The sequence below is a fragment of the Lutra lutra genome, chromosome 1 (assembly GCF_902655055.1).
Source record: "Lutra lutra chromosome 1, mLutLut1.2, whole genome shotgun sequence".
Classification (NCBI taxonomy): domain Eukaryota; kingdom Metazoa; phylum Chordata; class Mammalia; order Carnivora; family Mustelidae; genus Lutra; species Lutra lutra.
Window position 1 is genome coordinate 108,036,884 of NC_062278.1, and position 21,693 is coordinate 108,058,576.

At 46.6% G+C, this 21,693-nt stretch overlaps 1 protein-coding gene across 6 annotated transcripts in view; it reads right to left on the minus strand.

Annotated features, from left to right (window-relative positions):
- Nucleotides 1-6,536: 6,536 nt before the first annotated feature.
- Nucleotides 6,537-21,693, minus strand: part of ABCC5 (ATP binding cassette subfamily C member 5) — an 88,650-nt gene continuing 73,493 nt past the window's right edge. For 5 of the 6 annotated variants that reach the window (XM_047731697.1, XM_047731714.1, XM_047731703.1 and 2 more), the window contains 4 exons: nt 12,608-12,686; nt 11,483-11,596; nt 10,754-10,918; nt 6,537-7,980 (listed from right to left, as the gene is read on the minus strand). In XM_047731697.1, the coding sequence (XP_047587653.1) occupies nt 7,879-7,980; nt 10,754-10,918; nt 11,483-11,596; nt 12,608-12,686 (460 nt within the window). In that variant the 3' untranslated portion in view covers nt 6,537-7,878. Of the gene's footprint in view, nt 7,981-10,753; nt 10,919-11,482; nt 11,597-12,607; nt 12,687-21,693 lie in introns of those variants that run through there. The other variant, XM_047731729.1, reaches the window with a different exon arrangement.

Sequence of the window (21,693 nt, forward strand, 5' to 3'; positions counted from 1 at the left end):
TCTTCATTTGTCCAGGGTCCCCACATTTGTTGGTAGTCAACTTCTGTAGCCTTTATTTTTGTTTCAGTTGTCCCAGAGCCAGACTGCTGGGTCGAGATCCTAGCTCTTCTCTTACGAGGTGAGTGACCACAGGCAAGTCATTCAGCCTCCACTTGCCTTGGTTTTCTCATCCGGACAACCGAGAAAGCCTCCTAACCCACAGAACTCTACCTACCCATCCCGGCGCTGGCAGGGGGGCTCAAGTTGAGTCAACGGAGGAGAATTTAATAAAGAGGTCATTTACCAAGATGTGTGGGCAGTGATTAGGGGAACCACAAAGCACAGTGCCGTGCTCAAGGCTAGCCACAGTGGAGAGCCTCTTCCTCTCAAGGCTTGAAGAGTCAAGGAACATTGCTGAGTACACAGTTTCAGTGTGGGCAGATGGAAAAGTTCTGGAGATGGTTGCCGGTGATGGTTGCACACCAAGGTGAACATACTTAATGCCACTTGAACTGTACCCATAAGTGATGGGGTCTGTGATCAAAGGAGCAAGACTGATAAAATGCGAAGGTCAAGCAAAGCTTTATTTCGCTGGGGTTGTCTCTTACGGAGAGAGCGATGATCCCCAGCTTCACAGACTAGCTTTTATAGAGCAAAGGCCATGTGATTGAGCCTGGCCAATGAGATTATCTCCACCTGACCTGACCCTTCCTTGTATTTGGGCTCTGTTATCAGGGACTGGTCGACCATATTTTACTGGTTTCCCCGACTTGCTTTTAAGTAAGTTCCTGGGGTGGGGGGTGGGGCAGGGTTAGTTTAAGTTTTACTGGACAAACAACAAAATGGCTACTTAACCGAGATGGAGTCACTCTGGCTAAGTAGGCCCCTACAATAAGAATTTAAAATGGTTAATTTTATGTTGTGTATATTTTATGACTTTTTTAAAAGAAAGTTAAAGCACAGGGGTGTTGGAGGAAACTTCCCCGAGCTGGGTGGAGAGGGTCATGGGCAAGAGCTCTGGCCTTTGGTAGTAGGATGCAGCGGGGTTGATGGCAATTCTGCAGGGATGAGTGTCCCATCCTCACTCTCCTTCCCTCTCTGAGCTCTGTCAGTGCCTCCTACTGGTCACATCCAGTTAGCAGCCGGAGGGTAAGAGATCCCATTCTACAATGGTGCAGTTCCTTTGGAAACAGTTCCTCAAATGGCTAATCATAGGGTTAACATATGACCCAGCAATTCCACTGCTGGCTACACAATGACAAGAAATGAGAATATGTGTTTACACAGAAACCTGTACACATATGTTTATAGCAGCATTATTGATAACGTCCAAAAAGTGGAAACAACCCAAGTGTCTATCAGCTGATGAGTGGAGAAGTTAAATGTGGGGTAATCATACAGTGGAATATTATTTGGCAACAAAAAAGAAGGATACACGCAACAGCATGGACAAACCTGAAAACATGAGGCTAAGTGAAGAAGCCAAACACAAAGAATATATTGCATGATTCCATTTGCATGAAATGTCCAGCATAGGCAAAGCTATGGAGGCAGAAAGGAAATAGGGGGATTAGAGGACATTCCATGGAAGTGTCATGGGTAATGGTCTGTGCTTGTAACAGTATTTGTTACTGCTGCCATTCCCACAACACTGCTTCCTGTTTGTTAGAAGCTGCCTTCCACTCTTCAACAAATCACGTTCCTTCTTCTTCATAACGTTTTCAGAAACTTCTCCCCTCAGAGAGCTTCTCTAGTCAACCCCATCCATCCCTCACCACTTCCTCCCAACATGCCAGCCCTCTCCCACAGCAGTCCTTGCCTTTTATTCCTTGGCTCTGTTGTCTCCGTTTTGTGTCTATGCCTTCTTTTCCACGATATGACAAGCTCCTAAAACTGAGCACCAAGCCTCCCTTTCTTCTGGTTTCTCCAGATGTGTCACCCAATTGCTCAGTCCTGAGTTGCCATTGAGCGATGTGGGCTCACTGACAGGACTTGGTGGCCCCCAGGATCCAATCCCATAGTGCACAACCTTCCTCTGTGTGAGTACACCGAGCTTCTACATGGAGGCTCCTTTCGCATACACCCTGACTCTTTGACCACTTCCTCTCCCCACTGCTGTGTGAGCTACTCGAGGCCAGTGACCATTCTCAACGGAAATATGTAACCTAGAATACCGCTCATGTCTTCAATTTAATTCAGATGGTTTGGCAGGTTGGGTACATGTGGATGGTAGTTTTGGGGGTGCTGGTGGTTGTGAGGGTTTTGTCGAGGTGTTAGCACAGATGAAAGTAGTTGGGCAGTGGCCGTGATGGTGACTGTTTTTGGAGATGGCAGTAGCATAGAAAGAGGGGTCTGTTGTCTGTCTTGTGACCTCGCTGACCACATTCCTTTTGGCTTCAGCTCTTGTCTCAGTATCTGGGCCACGAATATTGTCCAGAGCCTCCTCAAAATCAGCTATATATATAATCAGCATCTGAGGCCTCTTCTTTGAGTTGCAGAAATACATTACCCTAGTGGGAAACTTGCCTGCTCAACGCTCCCCGGTGTGTTAAGCTTTAAACTTGCCCTCTTCCCTCTCCTGCCCAAAGTCCCACTGTCTGGCTGCTGAGGGTGGGATGTGGTTCCTAAGCCAGATACATCCAGCACACAGGGCCAGATGGCCACTGGATTCCAGGGATGGCAGATCCAGGGACACAGATCTGGAATGGAAGCCCAGGGTACCAACCCTTTCTTCACTGCTTGGCCAAGGCCCTTGGTATCAGACTATGAGGTGTGGGCTCCTGAGTGAGATGGTGGAGGTGGGCCATAAGGTCCCCACTTAAAGGAAAGCCCCCATGCAGGGTATGTCTGACCCTCTGGCAAGCAGCCCACCCTCAAGGGGCACCTTACCAGGCAGTCTCTGTGAGTCTAGCCATCACCACCACCCAAGCCATGGGGCTGTCTGTTTTCTCTCTCAAACTCTAGGCCAAGGATGGATAAAACACAGACCCTCTCCTGGTCCTCTAGGAACTACTCAAGTCAATAAGATGTCTTGGCTAAGCACCTTGCCCACATGAGGTATTTTCTCATCAAATTTCTAAACCAGGTCTCTCTACGACACTGTGAAGAAAGTTACTGCTTCCACTTTACAGAGGAAAGACCAACTCACCCAACTCACCCAAGGACGATGAGTTGGTCTAATAATCCAGGTCTTCTGTTTCTACATTCAGTTTTTTCACTCCACAGCTGCCTCCCAGCTGGGATAGGCCAGCATACTCAAAAAGAAGTTTGCTAAAGCCTAAAACAGGTGTGAGACACTCACAGTTAGTTCTGCTTCCAGAGGTTCTGATGAAGCTGTAGAAGCCTCCTGTGTAAGGCCTTGCCTTGCCCCAGGAGTACCTTTGCATCCTGCCTGATGCTGTACCCAGAAACCCCTTCTTCAAAGCTGAAATGCCCTTTCATCTCCTCCTCCCTTCTCTGCCCATAGGCCCCCTGCCAGTCCCCCTTCTGTGGCCCCTTGGAGAAACAGTATATAAGGACAACATATCCCAGCCTCCGCCCAGGGGCCTGTGCCCCAGGCAGGAGCCATTTCCCGTACCACACTGCCCCCCACTGTAGATCTCTCAGCTCCCTCCCAGTAAATGGGGCTCAGGGTCTTTTTCCTACCTCTAGATCTACCCAAATCCTGTGCCAAATCCAAGCTCAGCGTCTGAAGGATGTTCCATCCCACCCCCACATCTCTACCCACTATGAACGGGACAGAAGGTAAGTATCAGGAGATATAGAAATCCCTAGAGATGGATGAAATAAGAGGTGTGGCAGGAGAGGTCCCCAAACTTATCTTCATACACCTAAACAAAGAGGGGCTTTTCTTTTTTTTTTTTTTAATTTTATTTATTTATTTATTTGACAGAGAGAGAGAGATATCACAAGTAGGCGGAGAGGCAGGCAGAGAGAGAGAGAGAGGGGAAGAAGCAGGCTCCCCGCTGAGCAGAGAGCCCGATGCGGGGCTCGATCCTAGGACCCTGGGATCATGACCTGAGCTGAAGGCAGAGGCTTTAACCCACTGAGCCACCCAGGCGCCCAAAGAGGGGCTTTTCTTTCTTATGTTTGTGTTTAACTTGCACATGTGCCCAGTGTCTCCTGGGAGTGACTGCAAGTAAAACGAGGTGACCTGACTGCCTCTGGATGGTTAGGGAAAGTCCCAAGGGACTGTAGCTGTTACTAGCGAGGGTTGGGGTCCCTAACCAAGGGAGGGCTTAAAGACTCAGACACCATATCCAGGGGACCAGGCGAAGGCCAGTGCTAGAGGACATGGCACTATTGGCACGTTTCATTACTCACTGTGCCTTCTTTCACTCTTCCAAGTATCCCAGGTTGACTGCCCCCAATAAACACTGTACAGCTGCTGACTCTGGTCTCCAGGCTTTGTAGAAGGGGAAATGATGATGTGACATCTGACAGTTTGCAGTGAACTTGGCGTCTAGAATTCTGCTGAGTGTTCAGTGAGTTTCCCACAGAGAGCTGCTTTCTTTCAACCTCAGCTTTTGGGGGGAGGCGGGCAGCACTATTCAAGACTCAGCTGAGTAGCATGATACTTACTAAGCACCTACTATACCTGAAACATAATATTTAAGCCAGGAATGACTAGGTATACCATGATTTAATGCCTTTATGAAGTTTATATTCATGGGCAGAAATACAAGAAAATGATCAGTTACAATATGCAAAGAAAAAGGAAATAAAAAGAAGAAAATTTAAAAATAATAAAAACAAGTAAGCAAAGGGTTGTAGGAACCTAGAGGAATCTGAAGAGAAAGGCTTGTAGAGGAGATAATAGTTGACCTGAGTTTTAAAAAAAAAAGTTTTATATATTTATTTACTTACTTACTTAAAGTGCACTCTATGCCCAATGTGGGGCTTGAACTCATGACCCCAAGGTCGAGTCTCATGCTCTACTGGCTGAGCCAGTCAGGTGCCCCAAAACATGGCTTTTTTAAACAAGAGAGGATTGGGGCTCCTGGGTAGTACCGTCGGTTAGGCATCTGACTCTTCATTTCAGTCCAGGTCATGATCTCAGGGTTCTGAGATCAAGCTCTGTCTCAGGCTCTGCTTGGTGATTGCTTGAGATTCCTCCCTCCCTCTCCCTCTGCCCCTCCCCTGCTCTCAAACAAACAGAGAGGACCAATAGATTCCAGGCTAGTATTCAAGACTTAAAGGTTTCACGGTGGCCTGTTTTTAGGAACACTGAGTAGAAATGGAGGGTTGGAACCAAATAATGGACAATCTGAATGCTAAGCTAAAGAGCATGGGCTGTTATAGGCAACTGTCCCCTGAAGATTTTTTGCGGAAAGCCTTTGGACAGCTTGTACTTTGGATCAGCATTTCGACAGGAGCATGTACAATGGTCTGGAGAAGGACCATAAGGGCAGGGTTATGAGCTGTAGCTACAATATGAGAAAAAGAAGGGGGTGGGCCTTGATGAGGGCAGAGAGAGAAGGCAGTGGTGGTGATGCGTAGGACACATTTATCTGGAAGGGTCAGGAGAGCTGAACTAATGCCAGGGTTCTAGTCTGGAAGACTATGGAGGCCATGGGACTGCTCACTCAGATAAGGAGCACTGTTCAGCTTTTGAGAGGCTGTCCAAGGCACTTAGAAGATGCTAGTGGAGGCGTGCAGCACTAAGGAGACAGGCCAGGCCTGTGCCTGTAGGAGTGAAAGATCCACGGGGGAGAGCAAAGGCCAGGGGCAGAAGGCCTCCGTTTAAGGAGCAAAGCAGGGTGAGAAAGGTGAGGGAGACCAAGAGATAGGACCCTGTTACCTTCTTGGAAGGTAAATCCAGGGAATCAAAAAAAAATGGACTGTTTACCTTAGTGCTTAGTCCAACAGAACAGCCTGCAATGATGGGAATGTTCCATTCCTGCTCCCTCCAGGACCGTAGCCACAGGTCACATGCACCCACCAAGCACTTCTCATGTGACAAGGACAAACTGCGTTTTAACTTGAGTCAGCCCCCTGAACTTTTAAGACAGTAGTTTACAAAAATGGCTAGATGTAAGATAGATTTCTGCGGATGGTTGGCAGAAGCAACACAAATAGTTTAAAAGCGTTCTTGGCTTCATTCGACACAATATCTTGAGAAACTTTAGAATGAGTGCCTTTGGAATGGTACTTAATTCTCAATGAGTTCCTCTGAATGAACTGGCTGAAAGGGCAACTGCATTGTTTGAATTGCTGAGAATTCTCAACAAACTGCTCATCTGAATTCTATTTCACCACAATGGCCCACCTCCTTCCAGCCGTTCACCCTTCCCACCCTCGCCTCTTATCAGCAGCACAGGAGCTCCGTCTGGAGACTGTGCCCAGGGAACACAGGCTTAAGGCACTAAAGCCCACTGTGAGGATTCCAGGCACGCTGGGCCCACACCCAGCTGGTTCTGCAACCAGCTCTGTCACTGGACTTTCCAGTCGGTAACCCCATCATTGCATATCCAGAGCCCAGGCTCTTGTACCTCAAGCCATTCACAGACATCTTGCTCCCTTCCCAGAAAACAGTTTTATACACCAAGAGTTTTACAAAATCCAAAATAATTTTATTCACTTTTTCAGATTTTTGCTTCCACGAGGTGTTCAGCAAACATGCTAAGGCGACAGAATGTCTAGTTGGTCACGACATGCAACGCTGACCAATGGGTTGATGACAGCAGTGACCACACCCACCTGAGCTACTGGTCCCACAGCACAAAGGGGGTTTGCGGGAACACGCGGAACCACACAGCGATCAGCAACCTGAGGTAGGTCTCTTTACAGTACAAAAAACTTCTACACCAGTGTGAGACACTGATTAGCAAGAGCTGCTTAAAGTCGCAGACTTTGGAGAGAGACAGACTGTGTGACAACTGCAGTGAGAGAGAACAGACCCACAAACTCCTGAACCCTGTCACTGAACTGTGGAGGCGTGGGACCAGGCAAATGACAAAGTACCACTGACGAAAGCAGCAGCCGGCCCAAGGCTTTGGAGCCAGCAGGTGTGGGAGCTGGAGAGCTCTGTGCAGTGGCCAGCATTTGGGAACCTGAGGCAGTGGGACACTCTGTGAACAGACTTGATTCTCGTTAAGAAACAACAGCAAAAAGAGGAAGGCAGGAAAGAGACTCCCCCTGTCCGAGGAATGTTCTGTGATTCTCATTCCTGACGGAGGGAGTGAAAAGGGGGCTGGGGCTCTGCCCCACTGCTCTCCTGACAGAAACAGTGAATGACAACAGGACAGAAAGCAGGAGCCCTGAGAATTCACGGCGCTCTGCGTGGCCTCCAACAGCCCTGTCCACCCCCCCCACCGGGTGTGGCTGTGAGGAGGTGCAAGGGGGCCACCGGAGGGCCCACTATTGCCACACCTCTTCCTTCTGGACGCCCAGAGAACTCGGCACCGTGAAACCACCAGCTGAAGAACAGAATGCTACCCTTCCTACAATCTAATAGCAAAATCAGATCTCTAGTACAGCAAACTGTACAAAAATGATAGAAAGGAATTTGCACTGTTATCAGGACAGTGCTAATTTTAATATAAAATAAACAGCTTACATTTTCACTGTAAATATAGGCTATGTACAGAATTATATATAGATATAGCTACACGTATAAAGCTTCATTATAGGCCTCTGATACATTTATAATAATGGTTCCCTGAACCCTTTAGAGTGCAATTAAGAACAAAAACTAAATTTTGTTTACATGAATATGGAATAAATACAATAATCAAAATAGGACTCTCCCTAAAATTGAAACACACAAGCCAATCCTGAACTGCTGTGCGAAAGATAAAACTGGGAAAGGCAAGGTTTCGGCAGGAGGAGGCGATGAGGGGCCCGCCCAAGGCAGGGAATGGCAATGCTCCAAGGAAAAGAGACGGTGGCAGGGAGGAGTTAGCCCTTGACAGCGACCTTGTTCTCCACGGCGGCAAACATGGCATAGAACCGGGAGCTGTCATTGGACAGAAGGACTGATGGGGTGTCGAATTCCACCACCTGCAAAGGAAGGAGACACATCACTTGGGGTCATGCAAGAACCACAGCCAAGAAGGAGATAAACCCCAAAGCCCCCTGGGGACAGAATCACAGTGACAATTTCATGAAGTTCTGCCATGCCCCAGTGGGTTCCACTTTTGTTTTTTTCTTTCTGCTAACCACGGTATAAAGGACAGGTTAGGGAAAAAGACATCCAGACCTCCCTCACATAAATCTCAGGGAGAAAAAAAATTGCAGCCAAGTCAAGGGCATAGTAGGCAAATGTCATCTTGTACAAACTGATCCTAACCTATAGACGGAAAAAGAACACCTCAGAATACCCAGCTGGCAGAATAAAAAAAAGGAAGTAAGAGATCTAGTCAGTCACTTATCCACTCCTTTGATGGACTTCTGTGCAGCCACAAAAATCCTATTGCAGCAAAAAATGGAACAATATGTTGGTATAGCCTGGCTTCCATAAAAAAGGCACTTTTACCTACTCACTTTCCCAGCCTTTCTTGCTATAGGGCCAAGGCCTGGGGCACAGCCTTGACCAAGGAGAAGTCTCTGGGCGCTTCTAGGAAAGGCTGCTCTGCCTGGTGGATACAGGCAGAGGACAAAGTTCGCTTCCCCAGGCCTGGCTACGTGAGGCTATGACAGTGGGTGCTACGCAGACAGCCTGGCCCTGGAGGGGGAGGGGAGGTGGGTACTGGATGGAGGCTGACGCAGACCCTGACGGCGCTGAGCTGCTGAAGAACCAAGCATTTGGCCTCCTGCTGTAGGATGACGGTCTCCTGCCGTCCAAGCCTCTTCTGTTCTGCTACTGTGTGTCTGCTGCAGAGCACATCCTATCCACTAGAGTCTGTGCTTAGTATTAGAGATGCATGAAACAGGCTGGCAGGGGCAAACGGATGTCCCCAGTGAGGGAAAGGACTCATCTTATTTTTGCCTTTACGCTTTTTTCATGTTTTTCAGGCTGTCCTCCAATGATAAGGAAATTTTACTTCACAAGAAACAAAAATGAAGGGACGGGTAGAGTTCCTCATAGAGAGCCAATCAATCCCCATTCCAAAACACTAAGCCACTCATAGAAACAGAGTGGTCTAGATGTGGGTCTTTAAGAAAGAATTTCCCGGACAGTGTTCTTGGCCCCCTCCGTTTTATACATTCTACTTAATACCTATGTACAGAGTAGTAGCTGCCTGTACCGAGTGTGAACTAGAATCTCAGTAAACATTGAGGATAATGTAAAGACAGTAGCAAAACCAGCCAATGTTCACATAATTTCAAGATGAGGAGAAAAACCGTGAACTCCTATGTCTCTCAAACTCAGTTCTGTTGTAGTAACTGTTTTCCTCAGGACTTCTCCATAGACAGAGGGACGGGGCGGTCGGGCTGTGTAAAGCACTGGCTTTGGTGTCGCCGGCCTAGCTCAGTTCCTGCTCTCTCCCTTCCTGTGGACCAGAGATAGGTTCAGTTCCCTGAGCCCATGTTCTCTTCTGGAAGGCAGGCCTGACACATCTGCATCTTCCTTGTGTGGTGGTGAGGACTAATTATGCATTGGGAGGCTGTACGTACAGCCCTTAGCGCAGTGCCTGACGGAGTACGCATTCAATGGAAGTGGCTATTATGGGGGCCTTATTGTTAATCACACAAGACAAGTCACACACTGCAAGTGGCTTGTTTCTGCCAAATCACTAATTTCCTGCCATCCCAGGCGCACACAAAGAAGCTTTCTGTCCAACATAAATTTACTTAACATCCTAAGTGACATACTTAACATCTACCAGGTGCAAAGAATGTTGCATGGGGCCCTGCCAGGGACCCAGAGACAAATAAGGCATGACCCCTGCCCTTACAGAGTTTACAGTCTAATAGGGGAGAGAGGGCATTAGCCAGTGACCCTCAGAGGAGGCAGAGGAGCTACACGAGAGGTACACAAAGTTTCAGGTAGCAGAGAGTGTCAGGCTCTGGGAACTGTGCCTTTCAGAGGGACAGGCAGGCTGCAAGCAGACAGATATGGGGATGTGGCAGAGGGAACAAGAGGAAAAGGCATTGGAAGTACATGGGACTGAGTGAGGAAAGACATGGAGGGGAGCCAGTTTAGGGGATGCAAGTTTTTTTTGTTTGTTTGTTTATTTGACAGAGACAATAAGAGAGGGCGCGCAAGCAGGGGGAGTGGGAGAGGGAGAAGCAGGCTTCCCGCCCAGCAGGGAGTCCAATGCGGGGTTTGATCCCAGGACCCTGGGATCATGACCTGAGCCCAAGGCAGACACTTTTCGACTGAGCCACCCAGGTGCCCCAATGCAAGACTGTTTACAGCCACCGACACCTGCAAGGAGTGAGTGGCAAAGGAAGGTGGCTGCGCTGGGCCAGACTGTGGGAAAGCTTGGAACAGCAGTATGAGAAGTCTGGCACCACTACATGTTTGCGAAAAGCCAACTCAAGGTGGCTGGACTCAGTACACCTTGGGCAATTCCTGTGTATGTGAGTTAATTAGTAAGTACACGGGCTCTCGGACCTAGGTCAAAGTGTCATTTTTACAGGCAAGAAAAAAGCAGGTACCAAAGCAAAATGAGAACCAGTTAAGCGTGCCCCTACTTGATCTAGGGCATGGGAGGGGTTCTGGCTTGGGAGGACTGTATCCCTCCCAGCGGCAGCCAGGTTAGAGTTACTAAGGCTGCTTATCTGAAAGCTAACAATTGCAAGATGCCAATCAGCCCAATCCTGCCAGCGGTCAGTTTCCCCCAGACAAGGCCACATGCCACGTTATGGTCCCTCAGGGGGTCAGTACCTGTCCCTGGGCCAGCACCATAATCCTATCAGAGCCGAGGACTGTATGTAGGCGATGGGCAATGGTCAGCATGGTGCAGTCAGCAAATGCTTCTCGGATGGTCTCCTGGATTAGTAAGTCTGTCTCCGTGTCCATGGCGGCTGTGGCTTCATCAAGAATCAGAATCTGCCACAAAAGAGAGATCCAACCAATTCCCTAAGCATTCTTCTCAATCTGCATTTCGAAAGATGTATTTCATTATTTAAGTTTTACACCATACTCTAATGTTTTTCCTCAGTAGGTACACGTCTATGTAAAAGGACCATCTTGCTTAGAACAGATACAACTTCAAACCCACATGTCTGCCTTCCTTTCCACACACAAAAGGATAAGCATTTAACACTGATCTAACAAAACGCTTGCCCCCACTTGCTCAGTGACCCTGTGCATGAATAGAAATCTTTCTGGATCTTCCTTTTCCAGTTACAAAATAAGGGGACTGGATTTGATGGCCTGGAGATCTCTGGGTCTATGGTTTTCAATAGTACTATCACCACTCACTGGCCAGAAACAAAAGTCACCCTTGGAAATGAAAGGCTTGGGGAAGTCTGAAGGCTCAAAAACACCTGTATACCCAGATGGTGTCAAGGTGAATTTAGAAACATCTCTGGGGCCAGGAAAGCCTTTGGACCTCATGGCACGGGGAAAGGTTGTTCTTCCCCTTGCCTGCCACTCCACAGACCGCCGTACCTTACAGTGACGGAGCAAGGCTCTGGCTATGCACAGGAGCTGCCGTTCCCCCACCGAGAAGTTATCTCCATTCTCCATCACTTCAGATTCAAGTTTCAGAGGTAGCTGAGCAATCTAGGGAGAAAGGAAGTAGAGATGTGAAGAGTCAAAAAAAAAGTAAATTTAGGGGGGAGAAAAACGGAACTAAATTTTGTCCAAAGTCCAGTGGCAAAAATAAGCTATTCTGAAACAGATGCAACAATGATTAGCCAAGAACGTGGCTCACCTAGAAAGAAGGTATAGGGGTGATGATCACGTGTACTAAGACCCTCATTTTCCAGGACAGTCCCTGTTTCAAGTATACTATTCTGTTAGCCTTACACCGTTCAAAAGTCTTAAAATTCCAGCATTTTCATATCCCCAAATCCTGTCAGATTGTGGCCCTAATCTTTGGTTCTGAAAATATGGTCATACCCATAGGAGATGGGGAAAGTGAGATCACTCTTTCTGATTTCCAAGGTTCTAAGTTTATGGCAGTCAATCCTGCCTTTATAATAAGCTATAAGCCTATCTTTCCAATGAAATGGTTGGAGGAAGCCCGGTGTTATAGTGATAAAGGCAGAACTGACATAGCTGAATCAGGGCAGGGGATCCTGAGCTTAACTCAGCTCAGGGGCATGAGAGATCCTACCCACCCCCGACCCCCGGGCGGGAGGTATCATGGCCTTGGAAGGGTGCATGCTGAGTTACCTAAGAGGTCAGTGACCCCATACACATGCTGCTGCATGCTTTCCGCAGACATGATACATATCTAGATGCTGCAAAAGCATGTTACACCATTATGATGAATAAAACAGAAATGAATGTAAAAGCATTATGTTATTCTGAGTGTTTGTCATTAATACCTTGGTTAATCAATGGGCAGCAAAAGCGCAATATGACCACGGTTGAGAGATACCAACTTTTAAGCCCTTTCTGAAATGCCTGGGAAGGCTTATCTAAAGTGATCCCACACAGACAGCCTGGAAATAAAGGGACAGACCAGGCTGGACAGAGGCAGCCAGGGCAGGCTGGGGAGTGACCTCAGCACTGTTATGGCTCCAACCTTTAAATACCAGTGAAGCGGTCCCTTGGGGCTTTACTTACACATTCTTTCATGTGTGTCCTTTCTAGGGCATCCCAGATCTGGTCTTCAGTGTACTGGTTGAAGGGATCCAAATTTGACCTAGAGAGAAGCACAGGAGGAATTTCCCAGTGATTCAGCATGTAAGTGACCATACTGCAAAGGCAGTCTATGGTAGAAGTTTAAACACGCACGGGAAAAGGAGGGACGGAACTTCTCAAGGTCACAGACCACTGGCTCCCTAAACAGCCTTAGGCAGCAGTGAGAAATACTCCTGCCTCCCTGTCCCAGGAATGTATCTGAGAACAGGCTGGGCCGCTCTGTCTTCTTTATAAAACTTTATTTCTTTTAACATGTACTACTTTCATTATGTAAATATTGCAGATCAGTTACAGAAAAATTAAAAAATACAGATACTGAAACATAAAACCAAAACCAATGTTTTCATCACCTCTAATCAGACCCTCAGCAGCAAACACCATTAGCATTGTGGCACATACAGGTTGAAATACATCTCTCTGTGTGTACAGTTTTAGAAAAACAGCCTCTTTCTTCCTGATGCACTAGGGTGAGAGCCTGTCAGAACAGGCACTCGAGGGTGGCTGGCGGACCAGGAGGAGGAGCCAGTCCAGTGGAGGAGAAAGGAGGGCCTGAAGAGCAACTTAGGGGAAGGAATTTACTGGTGCAGAAAACCAGTTTGGGTACCATTCTTGCTCACTGTACCCACAGTAGCTATCTCGAGAACATTGAGGATGGTACTAAAAGAGCAGGACTCGACACTTCTGGAAATGTTAAGATGGGGGAAACAGCTCCTTGTCATGGAGGAAGTAGGTGGAGAAGTGGTGGTGGAATGGGTAACTGGTGGAAACTGGGAGGTTACATTCTTTTGGGGGCATCTTGTCTCTGTCTAAACATGACATTTATAGGTCTAGTAACCTGAAAGGTATTAGGTGTAATCTGCTTTGCTCATGAACTTGGTCTGCACGTATGGGAAACAGGAAAGTCTTCAGGAGAACTTGAGCTCCACATCTCATCTGTCTCCGCGTCTGGGGTTACTAACTCCAGGCACGTAAATGCAAGCAGGACGTTATCCCAGAACTCCACTGAGCCCCGGTGGGCACCTGCCCCGCTCATCCCTTTGGGTCCCCTCTGGACACTTCCAGGAGACTCTAACTGGCTCTGCTCTCTTGTGCCTCTTGCCCTTTGCACATGGAATATGTGCACCTCTCCTCACCCTTTGGCTTGAGAGACTCTGGCAAAAGCAAGGGCTCTGGGGCCAGACTTGCTGATTCCTACACAGCTCCTATCTACGGCAACTGTGTGGCCCCAACGACGTTAGCCTAACTTCTCTATGCCTCCGTGCCCTCACGTGTGAGACAAGGATCCAAAAGCACCTCCTCCAAAGATCGGGATGGCTGCATTTCACGTGTAAAAAGAATTCAGAGTGGCCTCTGCTGCATGGTTAGCATTGTGCACATGGGAGCTATGATTACAATGATGTCATTATTGGCATGCTGTTACTCTTTGGCTAGGATTCCTTCTTGTCCTTCAGGTCACAAATTAGATGCAGAAAGCATCTCCTGACTCTTCAAGCCTGACTTAGGTGTCCTCATGCCCACCTCTTTATGGCACTTGTCACTCTGTCCATTTATCTCTGCCCCCATTGCATCAGGGTCCTTGTCTGGATCTTCTTCGCTGTTGAGTCCCATGTACACTGTCTAATATTTGTTGTCAGAATAAAAGAACATAGAGCCTTACTTGACTTCCTGATAAGAGGCTTAAATGACAATTTAAGCATTTTCTGTCACGACAGAGGCAAAGAACAGTGTTGGTGCAGGGAGTATGCACCCCCGTCTATCTAGGCAGACTAGGCTCAAATCCCCACTCTGGTTCTAATCGTCTGCATGACCTTGGGCAAACCATTCCTCAGTCTCCTCTCTATAAAATGGGGATATAGTGACATGACTCCTTAGGCTGCTGTAGACATTAGAGACAGTACTTACAGCAAACATTCACACAGTGGCAGCTGTTAAATGGACAAGGTATATACAGACACATTAGCCGCCTGGTCCAGTGCTTGGTGGTTTTCTGATTTATATTCGGTGCACTTTCCAAGTAGACACAATAATCCCAGGTTCCTGAATACCAGGCTCAAAAAGAGTTCTGATAAAGTCCTATCTGTGCAAAGTCTAGATGGGGAAGACTGATCTTCTATAGGCATACCATCTAATATCTGGTATCTCCATAGGTCTATCTCTTAAACAAGAAGGTGGGCCAATTTGCTGATAATCTGAACTGTGAAATGGCAGACCATGGGCTAAGTTTAAGGAGAACAGCACCTGTTTCTAATCACACTGGAAGTCCCTGACCCTCCCTGCCTCTCTAACACTCCAGAGTCCACACAAAAATCTGGGTTGTCAAGATCAGCATTTACTGTTCTGTTTTTGTTTTTAAGATTTTACTTACTTATTGAGAGAGAGAGAGCAAGTGACAGAGAGAGAAAGCATGAGTGGGAGGGTCAGAGAGAGAGGGAGAAGCAGACTCCCTGCTGAGCAGGGAGCCCAGTGCAGGGCTATCCCAGGACCCTGGGATCATGACCTGAGCTAAAGGCAGATGCTTAACCGACTGAGCCACCCAGGCACCCCTGCCAGGTCCAGTTCTTCATTTTGCCATCCTCCTAACACAGAACTCCCGGTTCTTTGACCCAGTTCCCGGGTCATTGCAGGTGTAATTTGTTAAAATGAGGTCATTCCGGAGTAGTGGAGTAGAGTGGGTCCTTACTCCACTATGACTGGTGTCCTTATAAGAGAGGGTGGGTCACGAGAAGGCAGAGAACCATGGGACAATGGAGGCAGAGATTGGACAGATGCGCCTATAAGCCAAGGAGCACCGAAGATCACTGGCAGGCCACCAGCAGGCAGCAGAGGCAAGGTAAGCATCCTCCCCTCCACGTCTCAGAGGAGCATGGCCCTGACACCTGGATTGCAGGCTTCTAGCCTCCGGAACTGTGAGAGAAGAAGTTCCTGTTGCTTTAAGCCATCCAGTTTGCGCCTCTGCTGTGACCTCCCTAGGAGCGAATATAGCCAGGAAGACCACCACATACCTCTTCTCAGACACAGCAGCACGTAGGCGTGAAGCCTGCTCACTGGGAAGCCCACCCATCAGATCCTCCGCGGGAAGACTCAGCAGACACAGGGCAGGCCTGACATTCAGCGCTCCTAGGCCCATCCCACCCGAGGAAGGAGCCTCCAAAAACCAGGCTATGGGTTCCAAGATATATAAGGAATATTTACACACACCAGGAGGTGGTATACATACACATTAAGGCACACCAGACCGATCTCAACAGGGAGCTCAGTCAGGAACAGAAGAAAACACACGCTCATTAGAGAAGCCAGATGGCCCTAAGTCTGATCCACAAACAGAAGTGAAAGCAAAGCTATGCATTCACAACATCAGAAGTTTTGGCTGGGTGGATGGAGAGAGAAAGAAGTCATCTGAACAGGAAGGCACGTATTTTTAGTGGCCAGAACTCCTGGGGTCCTAATGTCACCAGAAGTGCATTTTCATCTTTGGTCCTTCATATTTTCTTTTTAGCAGTATTCTCAGCTTGTCTCTTGGCCACGGCTAAAAGAGGGCGAGAATCTCTCTGGGAGCATGAGTGGATACAGGAGTGACTCCCTGACCCGTGGGAAGACACTACTGCACCACACTGTCCCACTAACCGGATGGGAGCGTCCTGAGCAGCTCGGGCCTCCGCAGGGCACCCGGGACCCACAGACTTTCTGCTAATGGGAGCTAAAGGAGAACTCAAAGTAGTTATTCAGAAATACGGACTGGTTTTGGCCTTTAGTTGTTAAGTGTAAAATGAGGTAGAAAAAGGCTAGAGGTGGGAAAAGGGACACCGCGGGGAGGAGAGTAAATGAGAGGGACTCAAGAGAGCAGCAGAGAGTGTATGACTTTTTTTTTTTTTTCAAGATAAGGGAGGACTATGCGAATCTAGAAGCAGATGAGGAGATTTTGAAGATGCTGGAAAAAGAAAGGTAACAAACGTCAAGGCCCCCGGGGTGCCTGGGTGGCTCAGTCATTAGGCGTCTGCCTTTGGCTCAGGTCATGGTCCCACGACCATTTTTTTATTAAAAAAAAAAAAAAAAAAAAGTAAAATCAAAGTCAGGCCCCCCAGGGAAGCAGGCTTCGCTCTGTTTGTTGGAAAGACGGAATACCTTCTAAGGTCGAGGTGGAGAGTGGGTACTGTGAGAACTCCAGGAGGTGATGGAGGACATGCTCTCAGGCACATGAGAGCACCCACAGCCAGGGTTCAAACGCCTATCTTTGGGCAAAGTATCTCACCTCTCAGGGTTTTGCTTTCTTCATCTATAAAATCGGCACAATAACAGTACCTCCTTCTTGGGGTTTTAAGTATTTGATGAATTAATACAATTAAAATGATTACAACAACATCTGCCACATACTAAGTTCTCAATAAGCTCAGCGACTTCCGTTATTGTTGCTCTTTAGAACAACACTGTCTGGCACAGATTGACCTTTCCCCTTGTTTTTTTTGTTTTTAAAGATTTTATTTTATTTATTTGACAGAGAGATAGCAAGAGAGGGAACACAAGCAGGGGGAGTGGGAGAGGGAGAAGCAGGCTTCCCACCGAGCAGGGAGCAGGTCTCGATCCCAGGGCCCTGGGACCATGACCTGAGCCAGATGCAGATGCTTAATGACTGAGCCACCTGGGCAATCCTTCCCATTTTTTTTAAAGATAATTTTTTTTAACAGCCAATTTAGGTTCATAGTAAAACTGAGAGGAAGGTAAAGATTTCCCATCTGCCTTGCCCAGAATGACTTAGCAAATGTTGGATAAAACCTAGTGTTCTTGATTAGTTATTCTAGACTTCACATTACTTTCTGATATTGAGACTAAAAAGCTTTTGGGAAATTCCAAGTTCCACAGAAACAAAGACTATATGTTAAAAAAAAAAAAAAAAGAAGGAAAAGAGAGAGAGAAAGAAAAAGGAAGAATGAGGAAAGGGGGCCTCCTTCAACAAGAGAGTAATTCAGAGACAACGATGACACCTAGAGATTCTAAGAGAAGCTGCTTCAAAGTTAGAACAGCTTCCATTTCCTCTAGAGGGCTAACGGCTTCTGTCTGAAGGGGTCTGGGCCCAGAATGAACCAAAGCAGAATGGGTCAGTTGTGCTCAGTAATTTTTGCTGTGATTTTGACTTGGGAACAGAAATATTCCTCAAAAGTAAAAAAAAAAAAAAAAAAATGTAATGGGCAGATGGAAACGGAGTGAGGGTGTATGACTAGGAAGAAATGAGAACACTGCTTCTTGTAATGAATGGCCACCAAGCAGAGATACTCTGGGTGATGAGAAGATGCCCGGTCCCTATAAGCAGACCGAGACTCATAGACAGAGTGACAGCTGAGGACGACTAGTCTTACTGAGAGGCAGATTAACCACCAGCCAAGGTGAGACTTAAACTGTCCCCAAGGATGGAATGACTCCAGCAGCAGGGGCTGGTTAGGGCAGAGGAGAGGGATCTCAGAAAGCACAGGGTCCTCTGGGGAAGGGAAATGAAGGTACTGCCAAGGCCATGAAAGAGGAAGGTCAGCAAAAATGTTTAGGGTAAACCACAACGGTCAAACTATGGAAAGAGGCCAGATGTCCCCCGAAGGATGAGCGGATAAAGAAGATGTGGTATATATCTACAATGGAGTATTATGTAACCATCAAAAAATGAAATCTTGCCATTTGCAACAATGTGGATGGAACTAGATAGCAAAAGTAAGTTAATCAGAGAAAGAGAATTATCATATGATCTCACTGATATGTGGAATTTAAGAAACAAAGCAGAGGATCATAGGGGAAGAGAGGAAAAAGTGAAATGGGACAAAACCAGAGACTGAGATAAACCTTAAGAGACTCTTAATCTCAGGAAACAAACTGAGGCTTGCTGGAGTGGAGTGGGGTGGGATGGGGTGGCTGGGTGATGGACACAGGGGAGTGTATGTATTGTGGTGAACGCTGTGTCTAAGACTGCTGAATGACAGACCTGTACCCCTGAAACAAACAATACATTTTATGCTAATTTAAAAAAATACATATTAAAAAAAACGTTTAGGGTTGGGATAAGAATAAACCTGTTGTCTTACAGGGCAAAAGGACAAAAGGCACAAGAAAGGGACTAGCTGGAAAAGGGAGGGCTGGATGAAGCTACTGAAATGGACCGAGAGTCCAGCTAGTCTAGGGAGCAGTATGGCCCCAAATGATCTGGTCTGTGATTCAGATTATATTTGTATGATAACAAATCAGACATTTTTATCTCATTACCTTAAGTTTTGATTTTGGTTTTACCTTGCTTTCACTCTGAGAGATCCTGATGGTTTTTTCTTAAAGATTTATTTATCTGAGAGAGAGAGAACAAGTGGAAAGGGCAGAGGGAGAGAGAATCCCAAGCAGACTCTGCGCTGAGCTCAGAGCTTGATGTAGGACTCCATCCCACGACCTTGAGATCACAACCTGGCAGAAACCAAGAGTCAGACGCTCAACTGACTGTGCCACACAGGGCCTTGAGAGTTCCTTATGTTTTAACTGCATGTTGGTATCTCAAGGAGGTGGATCCACCCTTTACTGATGGCTAATGGCAATAAAGATAGTTTCCATGTTCAGGGTCTCTGGGAGACCACTGAGAAATAGCTGATCTATCCTGCCCTTGCCTTGGGAAACTATTTATAGGCTTTCTAATTTTCTAAGAAAAGCAAAAGAGCACCAAAGCTGAATGTTCTTTGGGATTTATATGAGACCTGAGAGGATAAAGGGAGAAAGACAGTAGGTCTGGGATTTAATTTGTCCTCAGGCTCTACTCCTGACTTAAAAAGACAAAATTACAGCTGGCAGAACATGAAACTGATATGATTTCCTAAATTTGTACAGTTGACTGCCCAAATAGCCCAAATAGTCTGAGCTCAGTAACTAAAAACTCTGGGCAGTAGCATACCAACTGTAAGCTTGTCTATCAGGCAGCATCATGTCTCTAGAGCTGGTAACAAATGGCCTGACTCCCAGGGAAGCTGCACTTCCCTGAGTTTCTACGAACAGCAGTTGCACACGCCAGCAGGCCAGTTCTTATATATATATATAGATATATATATATATCTATATATATAGATATTTATTTATTTATTTATTTATTTGACAGACAGAGATCACAAGTAGGCAGAGAGGCAGGCAGAGAGAGAGGAAGGGAAGCAGGCTCCCTGCTGAGCAGAGAGCCAAATGCAGCTCGATCCCAGCACCCTGGGATCATGACCTGAGCCGAAGGCAGAGGCTTCAACCCACTGAGCCACCCAGGCGCCCCCAGCAGGTCAATTCTTAACCATCATTTCTCGTATACGTGCTGCCCAAACAAGCACTTAACCATTCATTCTAGAAGCCCCTGATTCACAGCCCCAAACGAAGAGCTGTGAAATTTACAAACGAAAAGTAAGGCTTCTTGGTGGCAATGCATTTAAGAGAGTCAAGTTCAATACATTGCTTTTCTTAATTCTATTCCAAATGATAACGAAAAAATTGTTCTTTTGTCCTGAGCCAGAAATTATAAGGCCAGTTAAATTCTCAAAGACATTCTTGTGGCATCTAAAAATAGGAATTTATAGGAGAGAAGAGCAGATTGGCAACACCTCTTGACTTCTTTTTTTTTTTTAATATTTTATTTATTTATTTGACAGAGATCACAAGTAGGCAGAGAGGCAGGCAGAGAGAGAGGAGGAAGCAGGCTCCCCGCTGAGCAGAGAGCCGGATGCGGGGCTCGATCCCAGGATCCTGGGATCATGACCTGAGCCGAAGGCAGAAGCTTAACCCACTGAGCCACCCAGACTCCCCCACCTCTTGACTTCTTAATTTTAGACCTGAGTCTTCAATAAATTCTAATTCTCTTCTGACATTTGTTTGACCTTGTTATCTCAGGACCCAAAGAGAATGACTGAGCATCATCAACAGATCCAATCTATGCTGCCCAAATTCATTAGTGTTTAGAGAAAATGCCAAAATAATATACCCAAGTGTGTTGACCCTACAATGGGGATGGTGAGAATTCACTCTGTCTACCAAACCTCCTTGAATCAATGAGTTCAGGTGCTATTTCCAAAGAAAGGGAGGGGACCTAATTTTAAAGACAAGTCCATGGTTATTTGAAATTAAGTTGGTACCAATTTTTCTGAAGACTGCAAAAATTAAAGAAATTTAATTTAATTAAAAAAAATAGAAGTCCAATCTAGGTCAGCTATATAGTTAAAGCTATTTTTAGTTCAAAAGATAAGCAACTTGAATAGACATGTATAGGAATTATAGAAACCCACTGTTTCAAGGAGGCAAAAGCTTAAGACTAAGGGTGAGGGTGGGATAAGGTATAGGGAAAGTCAATGGGATTAAATATATGTCTTTCTTAGTTACTATTTTAACAGGTCAAGAGGAAGAATCTTAGGAGCGCCTGGGTGGCTCAGTTGTTAAGCGTCTGTCTTCAGCTCAGGTCATGATCCCAGGGTCCTGGGATCAAGCCCCAGCGGGGAGTCTGCTTCTCCCTCTCCCTCAGCTCCTTCCCCCTGGCTCATGCACTCTCTCTCTAGAATAAATAAATTAAATCTTAAAAAAACAAGATGGGATCAGGAGGGAGACAAACCATAAGAGACTCTTAATCTCAAAAAACAAACTGAGGGTTGCTGGGGGACCAGGGGGTGTATGTGGAGAGGGTGGTTGGGTTATGGACATTGGGGAGGGTATGTGATATGGTGAGTGCTGTGAAATGTGTAAGCCTGACAATTCACAGACCTGTACCTGGGGCAAATAATACATTATATGTTAATAAAAATACTTAATAAGAAAAAGGAGGAATTTTATCTTAGGCACCCTGGCAGATTTCAGAGAGAGAGAGAGACATCATTCCAGAGTCAGAATCAAAGGTGGGGCAAGATACTGTAACACAAAAACCCATGAGTGATAACAATGCCTGAAAACCGCCATGAGAACTGCCAAGTTGGAGCACATGTAGGACAGATGACAATACGGAGTGGAAGGAATACAAAGGGTGATGGGATGAGGCT